Source organism: Myodes glareolus, chromosome 2 (assembly GCF_982192425.1).
Source record: "Myodes glareolus chromosome 2, mMyoGla1.1, whole genome shotgun sequence".
NCBI lineage: Eukaryota > Metazoa > Chordata > Mammalia > Rodentia > Cricetidae > Myodes > Myodes glareolus.
In genome coordinates, this window is record NC_142027.1 from 278,985 (window position 1) to 299,778 (window position 20,794).

The 20,794-nt window shown below is 35.1% G+C and overlaps 1 protein-coding gene and 1 pseudogene across 1 annotated transcript; both read left to right on the forward strand.

The window, feature by feature from the left end:
- The first annotated feature begins 1,676 nt into the window (after nt 1–1,676).
- LOC125399284 (olfactory receptor 4P4-like) lies at nt 1,677–5,684 on the forward strand (annotated as a pseudogene).
- A 13,624-nt stretch (nt 5,685–19,308) lies between these two features.
- On the forward strand, nt 19,309–20,235 carry LOC148122819 (olfactory receptor 4C11-like). The gene has a single exon (XM_087896746.1). It carries the CDS (start codon nt 19,309–19,311, stop codon nt 20,233–20,235), a length of 927 nt encoding a protein of 308 aa, XP_087752872.1.
- Nucleotides 20,236–20,794: the final 559 nt, after the last annotated feature.

Consider the following 20,794-nt stretch of genomic DNA (forward strand, 5'->3'; position numbering starts at 1 on the left):
TTGAGACAACAATCAGCTGTTTGTCCATGTGCAGCCCTGTCCTGTTGTATATCTATTCATAAAACAGACAGAAATAAAATGACATATGGACCACCAGGTATGATGAAGAAAAAACTGAGAAAAGGATAAAATTTACTTAATACCATGTTCAAAGCTTGATTAATGCAAAATACAAAACATGTAAATCCTTCTTTACCTTTAATGTCACAAGATTACATATCATGGTTTTACAGTTTTCCTATTAAGAGATTATTCAAAGTAGCAGAAAACTTACAGAATATTATTCCTGACTGTTCAGACAAGTCATATATTCTCATGGTCTTAGCATTTTGTTTAACACTCAAGAGTTATATTTCAAACCTGTTCTTCCCTTTTATATTTTTCTGGTAATTATGTAATTATGTAATTAACATAAGATTGTAAAGAATATGTATTCAAAAACTTTCAATTATTAAAATCTAAATTACAGACTTTTAGAAAATATGTTTTAGTTAAAGATATGTTACTAAATAAGGTAAAAATAGATTACTCTAAACTTGATTATATTTTGATCTGTATTTTAGAATGATACTGTAAAAGGAGAGAGAGGGAAGACAGAAAAGGGGAAGGCAGAGATAGGGAGAGGTGTAGAATAGGAGAGGGTGAAAGAGGCAGAAGAGAAGTGAAAGAGAGGAGAAAAGGAGGAGAAAGAATATGAGACAAAGACCTCAGCCAGCAAGATAGACAGAAAAAAGAGAGATGAGAGAGAGGAGGGAGAGATTGATTTCAGTATTATAAGAATAAAAAGATAAAAGAATAGCATGTATATGACCTGACAGTCATCTAGGAACAATTGAAATTATGGGAAGGAAAGCAGCTAGATGGTGTGTGGTGGTAGCAGGATGGGGAAAGAACAGAAGAGAAGGATGGCTAAACCTAGATATAAAAAAGCTATTATTGGAACACCAGAATTATTTTTTCCTTTTTCCTGGATTTGGATGAAATATGATCATACACTTAATTCTTCTCACTTTACAATTACAGGCTGTCTTACTGCTGCAACTACTATGCAATGATAAAGTATATCCTCATAACTGGTCCCCAATTAAACATACCTCTTTTTCTATCTTTCCTTTCTGGATTCCTTCCATCCTTCCCCTCCTTCCTTCCTTCCTTGGCTCATTCCTCTCTTCTTTCCTCCATTATACTTCCTATCTATTTCTCTCCTTCCATCTTTGCATTCTTAAAAAGACAACAAAGGGGGTTTGGAATAAAGTTAAACCTGTGGATGATTTGACATAATGATATGATTTAACTGGACTTCTAGTAGTCTATGAAATATCCTTGGAACATTTCTATACATAAAGATCTGCATTTGGTTAGACAAATTGATCACTGCAAATAAGAGTCATGGATATTCATGTAAAGATAGCTTTATAATTACATCGCTATCTATGAAACATTTGAACTTTTAACATTTTTGCTTTCTACAGTTTTAACTCTCTATGCAAATTTCTTTGATTTTTGTATTCACAGATTATTTCACAAAATATAATATATATAAGCAAATATGATGATTGTTATTTAATTTACAAATCTCAATTAACTAAAAATGATCAACATTGCTTTATTTATTTTCTTTTATTTCAGATGAACTAAGTTTCAGGTGTGCTTTGTTTACTCACTAATGGAAAAATCATAAAAATATCACTGAGTTCGTTTTTATGGGCCTTTGGGAAAACAGACAAGGAGAGCTCCTGTTTTTCCTCTTGCTCCTGCTGTGTTACCTGGCTGTCTTAATGGGAAACTCCATCATTCTAGTCACCATCACTTGCAGTCACTTAATTGAACAACCAATGTACTACTTTCTATGCCACCTTTCCCTCATGGACCTTTGGCTACACCACTGTGGTTCCCAGGCTAATCATAGATTTGGCTGCTACAAGAAAGAACATTTCCTATTAGAGTAGGAAAGTCATCTGTCTATGTGTTACTTTCATTGGTTAATAAAGAAACTGCTTGGCCTGATAGGTCAGAACATAGGTGGGTGGAGTAGACAGAACAGAATGCTGGGAAGAAGGGAAGTTAGGCAGATGCCATGCAGCCAGCCACCAGGTCAGACATGCTGAATCTCTCCCAGTAAGCCACGACCTCATCGTGGTATACAGATTATTAGAAATGGGTTGAATCAATATATAAAAGTTAGCCAATAAGAGGCTAGATATAATGGGCCATGCAGTGTTTAAAAGAATACAGTTTCCATGTAATTATTTCGGGTAAAGCTAGTCAGGCGGGTGGCAAGAAGCGGCCTGCTGCTCATTCTACAGAGTGGCACCCATCGTGGTAACTACATCCACTTAAAAACCTGAGAGAGCTTAAAAATAAGGGAAAGAGAGTTTAACACAGCTTTTTGTTGTCTGCTAGGATGTGCTTTAGAGAGAGTTCCTGATTCAACAACAGCAGCAGAAAAAAAGCTGTGTCATTTTAAAATGCAGCTTCCTGGTCCCTGTTGGTGGTGCAAACTCTGGCTATGGAGCATTTCTGGGCCTGGACTATTATGTGTCCACTCGGGGTTAGAAACAAAGTAGCTGAGACCATGGCCATGGCTGGACTCTTCCTGCCTGAGTAGACAACGGGATCATGTCTACTAGAAAGTGGCAGTTTTGAAATAGCAGTTTCTGGGCTGTGCTGCCATTGCAATCTCTGCCTGACTCCTGCAGGAGACAGAGCATTTGAATGGAACATTGGGAGTAAAGTGCTACAATTTGTTTGATGGCAACTAGACTCACTGTGTGCCTAAAAGGAGGTCATTGTGTGCTGTGACTCAGAGGCACAGTGCCTCTGCCATGCTAGCAGTGCAATGTGCAAGGCTCAGAGGCACGAGCAGCTCCACCATGTTGGTGTGGGCAGGACAAGCAGACAGTACTTGTTTTTGACCTAGGAATGTCATATCTTAGATTATTAAGTACTTAGTGATTTAAAAATGCAAAACAAAAATGATCCTGGATAGTAAAAAATTAGAGATTCACAATAAGACAAGTTTAGACATAGAAGACCTCTAAATGGGTCACAGTGTTGGATGAGCATAAGTAGGCTTGGGAGAGAGAGAAATATATATATATATATATATATATATATATATATATATATATATATGTGTGTGTGTGTGTGTGTGTGTGTGTGTGTGTGTGTGTGTGTGTGTGTATAAAATAAAGTTAATGCCTTAAAAAGGGTAAAGTCTTTAAAGAGACAGAGTACAGATAGTTATAGATTAAAAGAAATAAATAAAAATAAGCCCGTAAAAATGAAAAATTCACTGAGAGTCTGGATTAAGTTCATTGTGTTTTCTTTAAAATTTTTGACTGTAAAGGAGCTAATTACAGAGAGACATTTCATTGTATGGGCTACTAGGCTAAACCACCATGAATATTATTATAAGGATATAATGACTTCAGAATTTGGGTCTAAGAATATGATGCTTTGGAAAGGAGGTCCTTCTTTTGTTTTCACAGTGGATGAGACCCTATGGATTGCTTCTTTCCCAATATGGTATGATAGATCATGCCCTCCTGAAAAGTTGCATGAACACCCTCAAAAAATTACTTCACTCAACTGCCGACTGAGATGAATCTAGCAGACAGGTTATACCATGAAAGACCTGAGTAACAGCGCCCTACACAGCAAGAAGTTTGGAGAGAAAAAAACTATGTCCATATTCCCAGATACTGTTTATAAATGTTTTTTTACATTTAAAGGGGGATATGATATAGATATGAATAATTTGCATTGGTTTGGATTTTAAGGTCAATTTTGTTATATGTATATGTATTTCTGCTCTGTATTAAGGTACTGTGATTGTGTAGTTCATTTAAAAATGTATTGTATAATTAGGAAATATAGGCTGTTAATGGATAATCATTGATAATAGTCAAGCTTGTAGTCATGTTAGTTAGATTTTCTAGATGTGTATAGATGTATTGCAAATAGGCATTCTTCACATCTTTCAAAGACTACAGAGCATGGCATTTAATGTTTTAATAACTTAGGGCTTTTTATGACAATGAGACATGTCTACTCCTGGCAGCACCAGCTACTTCAAGAGGAAGATGGGCATTGAAGAGGCTCCTTATGGAGTTTGATAACCATGTGGGCAAGAAACTACTCTTGCCTGGACTGTTGTATAAACTGGACACAAAGAACCCACAGAGAGAGGACTGCTGAAATTGCCTAAAGGTTAGATGGTCTTTCGGGGTTCCTGATTCATGAAAGAGTCTGTGAGACATTCTGCAGGACACAGCAGATAGTGACTGAACTGCCTTTGAAATTTCCTGCTTCATGGAAAAGTCTACTGGATACTATGGGCCTGAAGGCCAAAGATGGATGCCCCAACGGTACAGAAGAACTTTGGGTGACTGTCCAGGCAGCAAGGTGTCTCTGTCATTTCTAGAGTTTTGGAAGTTGCTTACTTCTTGTTTACTTAGGTAGTATTATATTCTTCTGGAGTCTTTGATGGAGTTGAAGATTGGTTAACTATATTTATAGTTTTCCTAAGTTATGATAAAAGATAAAATAGATATAGATATTATAACTATAATTCTTGCTTTATAACTGTTTTGCTATATGTAATTTTACTATGTTAAAATGAAAGCCTTCTTTTTTGTTTAAATAGAAAAAGGGGGAATGGAGTAGGAAGGACATCTATCTATGTGTTACTTTCATTGGTTAATAAAGAAACTGCTTGGCCTGATAGGTCAGAACAAAGGTGGGTGGAGTAGACAGAACAGAATGCTGGGAAGAAGGGAAGTTAGGCAGATGCCATGCAGCCAGCCACCAGGTCAGACATGCTGAATCTCTCCCAGTAAGCCATGACCTCATAGTGGTATACAGATTATTAGAAATGGGTTGAATCAATATGTAAGAGTTAGCCAATAAGAGGCTAGATATAATGGGCCAGGCAGTGTTTAAGAGAATACAGTTTCCATGTAATTATTTCGGGTAAAGCTAGCCAGGCGGGCGGCAAGAAGCGACCTGCAGCTCCTTCTACATCCTATAATGAATGCAAGACCCAGCTCTTCACCTCCCACTTGCTGGCAGGTGTGGAAATCTTCATCCTGGTGTCCATGTCCTTGAACCGCTGTGTTGCCATTGTCAAACCCTTGTACTACATGATAATCATGAACAGAAAGAGGTGTCATGTGCTGATTGCTATGGCCTGGGCAGTGGGTTTCTGGCACTCTATTGCTTTACTTCTCATGGTGCTCAGTCTGCCTTTCTGTGGTCCCAACCACATCAATCACTACCTGTGTGATGTTAAGCCTCTTTAGAAACTGGTCTGCAAAGATATCCATGTCGTTAGCATTTTAGTAATTGCCAACGCTGGGATGGTGGTCGTTGTCATTTTTCTTGTTCTAGTTGCTTTTTACATACTCATTCTGTATAATCTGAGGACAAGATCATCTGCAGGGTGACAGAAAGCCCTCTCAACCTATAGTTCTCAAGTAATGGTAGTTTTATTTTTTGTGCCCGATATTTATACCTATGTTCTACCTGCAGGAAGTGAGAACAAGGATAAGGAAATTTCTGTGTTTTACACTGTGATTGCCCCCATACTGAATCCCCTCATTTACACTTTGAGAAACAGTGAGATAAAAAGCGCCATGCACAAGGTGTGGTCTCAAATGTCACACTCAGAGCTGAATAAATGAAACATCCCTGTGATTCTTGTCCAATGTTCCCAGGTCAGAAAACCTTTGAAAGATCATAGATTGCACAAGTGATAAATTGCCTGGGGTTGGGAGAGGTGTGCGGGTGGGAGTTTTTAGTCAAAGAAGCAGCTTGAAGTTATATGGAGTGTAGATAGCAAAAGTAAAACCAGAGATGACCAGATAGACATGATGCCTGCTAGAATGGCCTTGGTTTGGTAGAATATATGCTTAGGATGAGAAAGTACTAGTTTCCTTTCCCAGTCACTCCATGCATTGCACACACAAACACTAAAACCCTCTGTCTGAGAAAAGATATATAAAACTCTGTTTTTGTTTAGAATTTAATCCAACTTTTTCTCTTATTTATTTTACCTTTATTAATTTTAGTTTTTCCTACTGCATGTATACATTGTACATACTGAATTACATAAAAGAATTTTCATATTTGTATATTGTATACTTTGAGCACATTAAGCTTCTATGTTTCCACTTCTTTACCTTGATACCCTGTTCACAGATGATTTAGGTCTAACGTCGTAACCTCAGACATCACTATTCTGGGATAGGTATGGGGCTATGATATTAACCTTTGAGGTTTAGGGAGGTCTGGAGGACATCCTGTCTTTGTAACTCTTCCTGTGTTTGCTTACTTGTTTGTAATAGTCCTGTGAGTATATTTTATGGTACCTGTAAAATGATGCAATAGTTTACGGCCGGAAGATCTCTGTTAATGCACAGAAGTCTTAAGAGGACATATTTTATGAGACACTTTCAGGATGAGTGGGTTTTTTCTCATTCCCCTCTTTTTTCCTATGATGCCCTTTATGTGGATGTACTTCAATTTTTCTCTCAGATCCAGTACAATTTTCCTTCTTTCCCTCAGCCTAGCTGGCTCTGTTTACTCTGGTTGATATTCCATGCCTTACATTTAATCACATGACTGCGCTTAGTTTCTTAAGGAAGATTCTGGAGATCCATTAACAAGTCACCAAAAAATCCCCAATTTCCAATATTTTTGTGCCTCAAGACATTTATTGTTATTTCAAATAGTCCTGTATTTGAGAGAAATGCTTCTTAAAAACTATATCTTCACAATTTGATTTAGCCACATTATCAACATAATTTGCAAATATTCAAATAAAGTAGATATATCATTTTTCTCCTTTTTTACTGTAGTAATGACTCTCAAAAATTAAAGGTTAATTAAACACAGGAATCACATTAAAATAAGATGTTTATTTTCATTGTAGTATATCAGTGATTTATACCCTCAACTTTTATTTGTCTTTTATGTCATATTCACTGTGCTTCCAATTCTGTGTAATACTCTGATACCAAAAAGGTCATATATTATGAGAAATATTTTTAAAAAAACAAAAACAAACAATAAATGACTCCATTTACCTATCTAAGAGAGAATGGCATCCTATATTCTTAGAGTTCCTTGTAAAATAACACTTGTTTATTTTCTACAATAGGGAGATACTGCTAATCTACTTACAGTTTCTTCCATGTGTTATTACCATTATACATTCAGCTCAGTGTTGTATTTCCCTTTGTTTAGCTATTTTCCTTTACAAACAAATTTGTCTTTCTTTGATTCAAATTTTGAATGCATTCTGTACATAATGCTTTGCTGAATGTTTCCTTTTTCAGCATCATGAAGAAATTGGGAAGCAGAGAATCTTAAAGTTATGGCAGTTTGTCGGCAGTGTCAGAAACTCTCCATGTTTTATCTCAAATTTTTTATATATCTAGATCATTGTTTCACTCATGCAACTGTTCAAAAGTCTCAAATATACAGGAAATATTTACCTCTTCCAAAAGAAAATTAACTCTGTTGTTAATTTTTATATGCTTTTAAAAATTTACTTGATATTATGTGACATCTTTTCCTAAAATAGTGGAGTTTTCAGTGATGAATCAGGGTGTAGAAGTGTACTGTAAGTATATGTGTTAGCATGATGAGTTTATGCATTCTTTTCCCACTTGGGATATATGATGCTTTATAGGGTGATTCACAAGAAGTGTCTGTACTGTGGTAAGACTGTGTAGTGATAAGGAATGGCAGGTTGTGTTCCCGCCGCCCGACTAACTTTACCCAAAATAATTACACAGAAACTGTATTCATTTAAACACTCCCTGGCCCATTAGTTATAACCTCTTATTGGCTAGCTCTTACATATTGATTCAACCCATTTCTATTAATGTGTATTGCCACTTGACTGTGGCTTACCAGGACGAGTCTAACTGGCGTCCATCTCGGAGAGGAAAGCTATGGTGTCTGCTTGCCTCTGCTTTCTTTCTCCCACAATTCTGTTCTGTCTACTCCACCCACCTAAGTTCTGACCTATCAGGCCAAGCAGTTTCTTTATTAATTAGCCAATGAAAGCAACAGAAATACAGAAGACCCACCTACATCATTTCCCCATTTTTTGCTTAAATAAAAAAGAAAGATTTTCATTTTAACATAGTCAAATTACATATAGTAAAACAGTTATAAAGCAAGAATTATAGTTACAATATCTATATCAATTTTATCTTTTATCATAATTAAGGAAAACCAGAACTATAACTAGCCATTCTTTATCTCCATCAAAGACTTCACAAGGATATAATATTACCTAAGTAAACTAGAAATAAGCAACTTCCAAACTCTAGAAATGACAAAGACATCTCGGTGCCTGGGCAGTCACCCAAAGTCCTTTTGTACCATTGGGGCATCCATCTTCAGCCTTCAGGCCCATAGTATCGAGCAGACTTTTCCATGAAGCAGGAAATTTCAAAGGCAGTTCAGTCACTATCTGCTGTGTCCTGCAGAATGTCTCACAGACTCTTTCATGAATCAGGAACCCCGAAAGACCATCTAACCTTTAGGCAATTTCAGCAGTCCTCTCTCTGTGGGTTCTTTGTGTCCAGTTTATACAACAGTCCAGGCAAGAGTAGTTTCTTGCCCACATGGTTATCAAACTCCATAAGGAGCCTCTTCAATGCCCATCTTCCTCTTGAAGTAGCTGGTGCTGCCAGGAGCAGATGTGACTCACTGTCATGAACAGTCCTAAGTTATTAAAACATTTAAAATGCCATATTCTGTAGTATTTGAAAGATGTGAAGAATGCCTATTTGCAATACATCTATGCACATCTAGAAAATCTAACTAACATGACTACAAGCTTGACTATTATCAATGATTATCCATTAACAACCTATATTTCCTAATTATACATTACATTTTTAAATGAACTACACAATCACAATACCTTAATCAAGATCAGAAATACATGTACATATAAGAAAATTGACTTAAAATCCATACCACTGTAAATTATTCATATCTACATCATAGCCCCCTTTAAATGTAAAAGAACATTTATAAACAATATTTGGGGATATGGGCACAGTTATTTCTCTCCAAACTGCTTCGTGCTAAATGGGGGCGCTGTTGTTCAGGTCTTTCAATGTATAAACTATGTGCTAGATTCATCTCTGTCTGCAGTTGAGCAAAGTAATTTCTTGAGGGTGTTCACAGCAACGTTTCAGGAGGACGTGGTCTATCATACCATATTGGAATAGAAGCAATCCACAGTGTCTCATCCTCTGTGAAAACAAAAAAAAAAAGAATTTTCCCAAAGCATTATAACCTTAGATCCAAATTTTGAAGTCATAATACTCTTATGATATCTGTTCTGGTTTAGCTTGGCAGCCCATATAATGAAATGTCTCTCTGTACTTAGCTCCTTCACAGTCAAAATTTTTAAAGAAAACACAATGTACATAATCCAGACTCTCTGTGAATTTTCCATTTTTACGTGGCTTATTTTTATTTATTTCTTTTAATCTATAACTATCTGTACTCTGTCTCTTTAAAGACTTTACCCTTTTTTTAAAGGCATTAATTTTATTCTCTATTTTTTTTCTTCTCTCTCCCAAGCCTACATATAGTCATCCAACACTATGACCCATTTAGAGGTCTTTTATGTCTGAATCTGTCCTATTGTGAATCTGTAATTTTCTACTATCCAGGAGCATTTTTATTTTGCAGTTTTAAATTACTAAGCACTTAAGAATTTAAGCTGTGACATTCCTAGGTCAAAACAGGTACTGCCTGCTTGCCTTGCCCAGTCCAACATGGTGGAACCACTTGTGTTTCTGAGCTGCAGAGCCATGAGCTGCTCTGGATGTTCGCTCTACCTCCTCAATTTCAAAATGGTGAACGTACCATTTCTGTTAGCTCTGAGGCGATCAGGTAGGAGCCACAATCAGCAGTTTAACCCTGAGACTAAGTGTGTAGCACAGAAACTCTTTTCATTCAAGTTACATCCAAATCTGACATGCAGAGCACTGTGCAGCCTGGAAACATCTCTCTGTATGGTGGCAGGAATCTGCCCTGCTCTCCCACCTGCCTAAGCCTGATTCCACAGTCTGTCCAGGTGGGGAGTGCTGAGCCGTTGGCATAGTTTCAGAGTACTTTCTTCCCGAATCTGAGTGGGCACACAAACATCCAGTCACATAAAAGCCATTGAAATGCTTTAAAGCCAGAGTTTGCACTGGCGGCACAGCTTGGAAAGCCGCATTTTAAAATGATGTGGCTTTTTTTCTGCCACTATTTCTGAAACAGGAAATTTCTCTACGGCATGTCCTAGCAAACAGCAAAAAACTGTGTTAAACTCTCTTTTAGTTTTTTTTAAGACCTCTCAGGTTTTTAAGTGGTTAGTTACCATATTGGGTGCCACTCCATAGTGATAAGGAATGGCAAGCTGTTTTCCTGCCGCCCACCTAGCTTTACCCTAAATAATTACATGGAAACTGTATTCATTTAAACACTCCCTGGCCCATTAGTTATAACCTCTTATTGGCTAGTTCTTACATATTGATTCAACCCATTTCTATTAATGTGTATTGCCACTTGACTGTGGCTTACCGGGACGAGTCTAACTGGCGTCCATCTCAGAGAGGAGAGCTATGGCATCTGCCTGCCCCTGCTTTTTTTCTCCCACAATTCTGTTCTGTCTACTCCACCCACCTAAGTTCTGACATATCAGGCCAAGCAGTTTCTTTATTAATTAGCCAATTAAAGCAACAGAAATACAGAAGACCCACCTACATCAAGACTGCTATTCAGCAAAACATACCAAAGGAAGAAACAACAAGCTACGACCCATTTTCTTTTTTCAGTTGTCCAATTTAGAGAGAGAGATCATATTATAGTTTGTGATTGAAAATTATATTGAGCTTAGATTAATTTACTATTTTTGTGTTCTTTTTAAAATTTACTTGGTAATAAATTCATTTTGCATTGTTTACTCATTTCTTTATGATAATGATGACACTGACAATCCATACGACTGTTGTTTATTTTCTTTTCCTGCTGATAATATGGATCAACATTCTTTATGACATCACACATCTATTTATGACTGTCAATGTTTATATTCAGTATAAACACTATAATCAGACACTTTTGGCTCCTACAATTGTTCTTAAGCTCTTCCAAAATGTTCCTTGAAATTTGGAAAAGTTGATATGAGTATGATTCTTTCCTGCACACTTGGATTCCATGCCATATCATGGTTCACCTATTATCAGTCTTTTGATCAGCTTTGATTCTCTGTTATAACTACTACCCGCTATATAAAGACCTATTCATCGATGAACATGATAGCTGACAACAGTTGCTAACTGATGTAAACACAGATGTTTAAAAGTCATTTGACATACATAAAGCATTTATTTAGCAAAGCAATAGTAATAGTTAACTCCTTGCTGGGATCTATGATAGTCTCACATGTTAATTATTCATATATTTTGCTCACAGCACCAAGCTTAGGTTCCCTCATTGCATTTCATATAGCAATGTGTAAAAAAAAATGTACCATACAGTCATAAATAGACTGCACACAACCATTGGCCTCTTCTGTGGTATTGGTTACCATCCTTGAACAATTACTAAGCATGCTCATTTAAGGAGTATACTCTTGAACAGGCAAAGTTTAAGGTCATACTTTAAAGAAAAATCATAGTAGTCACATGGGTAGGGGATGCTTGCTCAGCTCAGAGTTTGAACACATCTATAAAATATTTCAGTGATATACAGAAATGTCCCTGAACATGCTAATCTTATAATGCAAAGTTTAAGCTTGAAATAAAAGAAAACTAACTTTGGAGATACATTATTAACATAGAAATATGCACTTGAAGGTGCCTGATTTGCTTAGTCATTAATAATAGCTCCAAGTAAGCTAAAAGAATGCCTGGGAATACCCTGCAACTTTTAGTAAGCTCTTAATCATGGATTAAGTATCTCAAAATGGACAGTCTTATAGATAAGAGAGGAATAGGTTTAAACTCCCAAACAATGGGTACTCTTAAACATGCTATTTTACCTTCTTATTTAAAGAATTTTTATAAGTAGAATATTGTCCACATATGGACAAACTTAACCATAAATTTTGTTAGCTGTGTCACAATCTTCAATTCTTAGATTTAAGATACTTCAAAAAGACACCAAGGTAGAAAACTCTTTTTCTTTCCATGTTCCCTTGATTTTCTCTACCTTTTTATTATATCTCAGAAATTGACAACATATCCCTGTTACTCACCTCTTTTCTGAACTGATTTTTTATGCTTTGATTCTCCAAGTAGTTTCTAAATATAACATCTGACTTTTCATCACTAATGCCTACACCCATAATTCCTGTCAAAGGTAACTTTGTGTGACTCAGATAAAAGTATTTTATTATTTTCCCTTTGTCCTCACTTCTGTGGATGCTTTAGCACATTACATTCCTGAAATACATTTATTTTAAGTATCTTGTAAGGACATTCTTTCTTGGTAAAGATAATGCCTTATTATGTAATCAGCATAGCAGATAAGGATCTCCTGCTCCCCCATCCCAACCTGCCAAAAGCAATGTGTTTCCTGATATTAGGAAGTAGGTGGTTTTATCCAGTATATCTTTACTTAATGATCAGTATACATATAGATGTGAGTACATCGTCATCCTAAGCATAGTCTGATAAACCAACCCACCCCACCTTATGATTAAAAGCGATCATAGTAAAGACAAAATAGATTTATTCTTCTTTATGCTTATTTTTTTTCCTCAGGGATTAGGCTATGTCCCTCTAGTAACCTGAGCTACAAAGGGTTTTGTTCTGCCTTTTTCAATAAATGGCAACCATATTTTTGTCCAAAAAGTTACCCTGACCACCTACTGTTTTGACCACCTTGCTATGAACACCTCTCAACCACGTCTCTGTTTCACAGTTATGGCCAACTTGTTAGGTTCTGCTTCTGTAACCCTATCTATTTCCCTGACAAATGTCCCCTTTAGAAACTCCCTATCCATGAGTGATAAAATCCTTATCTTTCTGATATCCAATGCTGATTTCTTGAACCCTACCTCTACAAAGATAACCTATGTGCAAGAATAAGAAAGATAGCTTAAATTAATTACTAACTTTAATTAATCTGGTCATGATACTTCAGTTGGTATTCTTTCTCCTTGCATCTTTGGGATTAACTTCATGACTATAATAACCACATTTATATCTATCCCAGTGAGGTATAGGCACACATCATCTCTTTAGTGATGACTTCTCTCATTATAATTTCTACCTATTTCTCTTCAGAAAGTAGTCTACAAGAATGCAGCAGCATAGCAAGCTTCTACCTCCAATCTATGAAAGAAAGTTAAACAACACTATTACTATCACCAAGAACTAGATATTACTATATTGTTAAGTTCATTTCTTTTCTATGGCTACCAGTCTAGCATACACTAGATTTTCACAGCAACTTCTGTCTTAATGACTGTTGAGCTGGTGGTGATCTCACAAATTGTGATAGACTAGTTCCACCTCAACAGAAAGCTACATAACCTTTGCAGGTTCAGTCTCTCATGCACACAATGTCAACTTTCACATGATGGACTAGAGATATGGATATAAAGATGAATGTGATAATTGGGAGATTATTACATGAAGGTTTTAAAAAATGTTGATGTTATTTTAAGAAAAACATTCTTCAGTATGTCTTTTTACTAAAATTGCTAGGTAGCTGGTTTTCATTTTTTTCCTTAAAATTACCAGGTATCTATTTAAAAATTAGCATGTTTGAAAGTTATAGGAAAATGGGTCTGCTACTAAACAATGGATTTGTGATAATTGCCTGTGTTCTTGTTAACACATTAATATAATGAAGGAAAAATTATCGAATTGTCCCTCCATGTATTTTAAAATATCATGGTCAGTCACCAGTTATCTTCTTTACAAGTGGATCACTCAGTTGATAACATCCTTTGACAAGGACCTCAGGGAACTTCAGTAAACCAGTTGAGTTTGAAGACCCTTATCATTAGAAGAAAATCTTGTTTTACATCCTGATCGGAACAGCATGACTCTGAAAGAAGAGAAAAAGCATAACGCATGTGAAACATGGTAAGATGGGAGGGCTGACTCTCTCCTGAATGAGATAGGCTCTTATAGTTCCCAGAACCTCCAATGACTGATACAGCTGCTTACACACTTATTGCTACGTCTACAGCTTTATTCTTTCCAACTCAGAAAATGTTTTCTTTTTTTCCCCCCTTTCCTATTCCTATTTGTGCCCAATGGACCCAAACCTGATATTTGTACCATGATACTCGAGACCTCTATGAAGACATACAATTGCCAGTGAGACTATTTACAGAATTCCTTTACTGAGTGAACCCTCACTGTCTCTACTTATTCCTTCTATAAGAAGCTCGGCATAGCTCTAGTTTGCCTACTATATTATGTTTTTGTTTTTTTTCCTCTCCTATATTCAAATACAATTTTCCTCAAGTTTCTAAGTAATTTTGAAATTGTTTTATAAATAAGACTATGACATTGAAAATGGAATCGTTTCTGTTGAAATGGGTTTGTAAAATTCTTGAAAAGGCTTGTTTTCTTAACATGAAATTGAGAGCTCTGTATTTGTACTAATACTCAGTGAAATTATTACCAATTTAGGAATCTTGAAACTTATCTTCTGTAGTTCACAGAGCAGACTTCAGTTTTCATTATTCAATACTTCTCTCTATGATAACATTTACAAATAACTTTCAATTACATTTTGGGAGATAAAGTCTCTATACCCGTGCCCCCAATGTAGCAAGGCTAATTTAGGGTAGTTCATGAAAATAGGGATTCATTATCTAAATTCTCTTGTCCAAATAATATTTTCTTATTTTTTCTGTTCCTGTCATTGTCAACATCATTACCCATCATATTTTTCTTTTTTCTCCTTTGGCAATTTTAATTTTTTATTAGTCAATATATATGAAAGTTATATATTAAATATTAATATATATATAATTTTTGCTATAGTCTAAAAAGACAATGCAAATTAGATGTGTTATAGCCTTTGGAATGGTTTAGATTAGCAGAAGACAGGGAATTTTAGATGGTAATGGTACTCTCCACATGAATGTCTTGCACAATTGTGTCTTAATATTCCCTCTGGAGAACAGAAAAAAACATTTTTTTCTAGCATCCTGTGGGATAGGTGCTGTCAAAAGGTTTTGGGCAGGTGAGACTCATGTAGTCAGTCCTCTAGCAGGTGAGAGAGATTATTTCCACACTGTGATCTCAGAGACACCTTATTACATTTTTGGTAAATATGCATATTTTAATATCTTTCAGTACATTTACGATGATAGTATGCTACTGGTCTTTGGAAAGGAAACATTAAATTTAATAGCCCAGTATACTTTTAAATGTTTACTATTATGATAAATAGGAAATACTGTCTTTGGAATGAAGCAATTCTCTAAAAATGTTTTCCTTATAAAACACGGATACGTGAAAGTCAATCATTACTATGTGAGAATAAAAGGATGCATTTGATATATTAATGTTTAAGGTTCTTTCTTGAGGTGGTAAAGTATAGAATCATTCTCAAATATTTTCATGTAAAGTACCTAGATGAGATTAGACTGACCAAAAACCTCCATTTACACAAAAATCCTGTAAGATAACATATCTAACAAAATTTGGAGAGATATTTAATATAGAATAATAACTTTGACAATTCTTTTGGGAAGAGGCAGTTTTGTGATGAGCGAATTCAATTCTTGATCAAAGTAATGTATGTTACAGTATATTATGAATGTTTTTACATCCTTCTAAAATGATATTACTTTTTACTTACAGTGGGCATACACCTCAGAATTATTTTAAGAAGTTGACTAACTACTTCTCAGACAAGTCAGACCAAACCAAACAGTGAGGATACTTAAATATATAATAAAGAATAATAATACTACGTATAGGAGTGTTCTGAAATCTCACTAAGCACCTGCTTCGGCACAAATGTCACATATCACCTTATCAACCTTAAGATCTTCTCAATGCACCTGCTATCTGTCTAGTAAGCATAAAAATTTATTGCACTATAATTTTTTGACAATTGAGGGAACTAGATACAGAGCATGTACCTTGTATACATTGAATGGTGTGAGTTTCTGTATTCTACCCAGGCTATTTTCCAGGGTTCCTTTTGATGATATAGCATGAATCATGGATTAAGAAACACATTTTGAGAGGCTAGAGGAGGGTTTTGCATGTAACTTTTTAATTTAAGCTCTTAGTTAAAGAAATTAGGACAGCTAATGAATATTCTCAGACTATAGTTGCCTATGCATAGAAGTAAATTCAAGCGTGAGAGTCTCTGAAAGACACCAATCCAGTTTCACTGAATTCAAGATAGGTGATTCTTTAGGACAGCACCCCGAAGAAGCAGATTCTTCCCAGTGCAAGTTCTGTCACACAGAAGGAGCCTCAGTTTGTGATGTTAAGATAATCATTGTTCTGGAAGTCAGAATCATATGCTATGTTAAGGTATACAGCACATGGGACCTTCCATTTTCAGTCATTTAGGTAACTCATCAAGATGCTTTGATGAATTTCACTTTTATTGCTCTTTGGTATGTGTATTTTTCTTGGCTTGATAATTTATGAATGTAGTTGTCCTCTACTGAACACAATAGATAAAAATAATCAATTCCTTAGTTATGTTAATGTTTTTATAATCTGAAGGGCAGTATCAATATTATATGAGTATCATTGCATGCAATATATGGTAGAGAGTATTTCACTTGAAACAGTCAAGTACTTTCTACATTGCAAAAGACTCTGAATTTAGAAATGAAAGCATTAAATACTGAAGATGCATAGATTTCAATGGCTCTAATCTCACAAAGAATGCTATGTGAAAGGAACACATAATTTTATTTTTCCAATAATAAAGAGAATTATGAAAAATATGAATCTGCTTAACAGTAACTTTAAAAGCAAAATTTAAGTAGAGTGTTTATTATTTGAAATATATTTTGATTTAAGTACTTCCTAACATCTCTAAGAAAACTAATTCCTTTCTTTGCTAAACATGAAACATTCTACATTCTTACCTTCTCACCCATAGAGCTATGCAGTCATTCTTTTTAAAGAGATCCAAACCAATTTTCATATGTCAAAAGGCAATCATCACTGTCTTTGCCAGAAAGATTTTTGACTGAAGCTTTTTCATAAATGTAGCATGTATGAAAAAATGTCCAAAGGAGGAAGAGAGCATTGATTATACTTGTCATTAAATGCTTGATGAAGACTCACAATTATTTTCATGTTAAAGAATATGAATTTATTCTTTGTAATTTATTTGACTGAATGTGTAAGAAAAATAACTTTGTTGCAGTCATTGACAATATATGGATTAATCATAAATAAAGCAAAGGTAAACAGTCAATGAAATGGTTAAAATCATGTAGCATTTGATGAGAGTGAGAATTTTTAGCATTAATTGGCCTTAAAAGACCGGCAGATTCTCAGGTTAATTGTTCATTTTATACAATATTTTTAAATAAATAAGACTTAAATTATAATTTTTAAAATCAGTTATATAAACTGTTTCTTTTTGGTTTATTTCTTATCAGAGATCATACATTGTAAATGAATTTTGTTATGCTTTTATTATTGACACTTAAATGCAAGTACCTTAATTAGACATTTTCATAATTCTTATTTAAATAGTGGAAGAGAGTTCTGGAGAAATAGTTTAGCAGTTAAGAAAACTTATTGCTCTCAAGGAGCTGGGTTTGAGTCCTAGTCTCTAAATCTACTTCCTGGAATCAATTCTCAGTTTTAAAGCTCTCAAGGATTAGACACACACATAGGGTACAATCACACATGCAAGCAAAGCATTCATGCTTCTCAGGGACCTGGCACACATATGTTGTTAATACAAACAATCAGGTTAAATGCTCATACACATAAATTTTTAATTTATTTAAAATAGTGGGATAAAGATATCTTTCAAATTTGGTGAAGTGAATCAATTTCCAAAGATGAGGTGAAATATACATACAAAGGTAATTTTGTGTCTGTCTCAGATATCAGATTCTGCCTTAGAGCAGTTCACAGTTCTCTTTACAATGAACTGCAGGTGTAGCAAGAATCAGAAAGAGCACTGTGGATAAGTGAGTCTTCCAGAATATATTAATTGCACTATATCTCAATTTGCATGATGATGATGATGACTTTTTATAAGCAAAAGCTAGAAAAGTTTTGGTTTTGAACGTCTGTTACAAAATATTCCAACTATAAAAATAGACTTTAATGAAAGAAGTGATGTTTAATGCTTGATTATGATGATAAAAATTTCCGTGTCTGAAAAATAGGTTGAACAAAAGAGATCAAATATAGACTATCATTCACTCCTTCCTTAAAGTCATAAATTCATTTTTGAAATTTTCTTGTTTTCTAAGAACATGAAATTTTTAGATGGCTGAGTATTAAAATATTTTACTTGAGATGATTACCCTGATCTGATCCTACAAAAAATTCTAACACTAAAGTATCCTATGTATGAGGATAATTGGTTTTCAAACATGTACAATAAGATATTATAAAATACCACTTCATTTTAATATATTCACAGAACATGTGAGTAGTTTAAGGTATGCTTTTCAGAAGTAGAAGAAAAGTAAACATTTAGATATTTAATAATCTATCAAGGTCTATTGGCACCATTTACAAAATATCATGTTAAAATACTGCCAGATTATTTGTATGTTTTTGGCACTTCTTCTTCTTTGTTAAATGAATAATACATAGAAATAAGTGTATTATTACTTATAAATGTAAGTATTTAATGTGTAACATAAGTAGAAAATGGAAATTTTATAGCATGTATGCCTAGGCAAATTTACCTGATCACTTCAAAGGATAGTCAAAGTTTTCTGAATAAAGAAAAAAAAACTTACATATGTGATACTTTGCCAGAATTTAATAAGTTAAATAATCAAGGAACTTTTACATTTTGTTTTACATTAAATAGACAGGACAATTAGTCAGAGCCATGTTAAATTTTGTGGGTGAAGAGTTCTGTGGAGAATGTGTCACTTTCATCATCTTTTGTGAGAATAGTAAAGATCTTAAAATTGAATGCAGAGAGGAGAAATAACAGTTTAATAATAAAGATGTACAATAATTTTATGGGAAATAAATATATTTTTAAGTTATCTATCATATCACAAGCTAAAACTAGCTCCTTTATCTTTTGCAGATGACACATTCCATACTTTTTCTTTCTCATTCATAAACCATGCAGCTGAGTATTAATGTGACCAATTTCCTTCTCCTTGGCTTGACACAGGACCCCAGGAGGAAGAACATTGTGCTTGCCATTTTCCTGTTCTTTTATATGGGGACATTAGTGGGTAACTTGTTGATCATTGCTACCATCAAGACAAGCCAGGCACTTGGGAGTCCCATGTACTACTTCCTGTTCTATTTATCCTTGTCTGACACCTGCTTCTCTACAACTGTAGCCCCCAGGACAATTGTGGATTCCCTGATGGAGGAGGCCTCTTTCTCTTTCAGTAAGTGCATAATCCAAGTCTCTGCATTACATTTGTTTGGCGCCCAGGAGATCTTCATCCTCATCCTCATGGCTGTTGACCGCTATGTCGCCATCTGTAAGCCTCTTCAATACACGACTATCATGAGTCACCAGGTCTGTGGGATGCTGGTAGCCATAGCCTGGATGGGATCCTGTGTGCATGCTTTAGTTCAGACACTTCTGGCCTTGAGTTTACCCTTCTGTGATCCCAATGAGATTGACCACTATTTCTGTGATTTGCAGCCACTGTTGAAACTTGCCTGTTCAGACACATACTTGGTCAACCTTCTCTTTGTGGCCAATAGTGGGATTCTTTGCACTGCGAGTTTTCTCATGCTCATGGTCTCATATGTCATCATCCTATATTCCTTGAGAAACCACAGTGCTGAAGGGAGGAAAAAAGCCCTGTTTACTTGTGTCTCTCACATCATTGTAGTTGTCTTGTTTTTCGTGCCTTGCATATTTATATATACACGTCCTGCAACCACGTTCCCCATAGACAAGATGATATCGGTGTTTTATACAATTTGTACACCCTTTCTCAACCCTCTGATTTACACACTGAGGAATGCAGAGGTGAAAAATGCCATGAAGAAGCTTTGGAGCAGAAAAGTGTCAGGTGATATATAAGGAATCAAAATATACCTCAATAAAGAAAATTTTAGCTTTTAATTATATGTTTAGAATAACACTGTCTTGGAAAAGGAATTATTTATTTTGGAAAGGAAGATGTAGCAGGGAGTTGTGAGTCTTTATCTCGTTCACTGTTTTAAATGTCGAAACCTATTAGGTCCATGTTCTGATCAAACATTTCATATTCAGAACACTGGAATGTTTACCTTTTCTCAAATTATTTTCTTTTTCTTATAGATGTTTTTTATTTCTGATTGTGATTATGTTTCCTCAACATTCTTCCATTTGTGTCTTCAATCAAAGGAATGTAATATAATCAGAAATATATACTTTTTTCATGGTACAATGTGAGTGTGCTGTATGTGAATTGTGTTTGTGTGTAAAAGTTTTTCTCTGTGTGTGGGTGTGCATGTGTGATCATGTTCTTCTTCTACATATTCCTTATTCTTATCACCTAACTATGGAATATCTTTAAAGTTTATCAGCTTTTAAATGTACTTGGATCTCATTTTGTATAAGATATCTCTTAAAGGAGCTATGCCTCTGCTTGCTTCTA

Coding starts and splice junctions, on each gene's coding strand:
- LOC148122819 (XM_087896746.1), top strand. CDS start 19,309: ATGCAGCTGAGTATTAATGTGACCAATTTCCTTCTCCTTGGCTTGACA.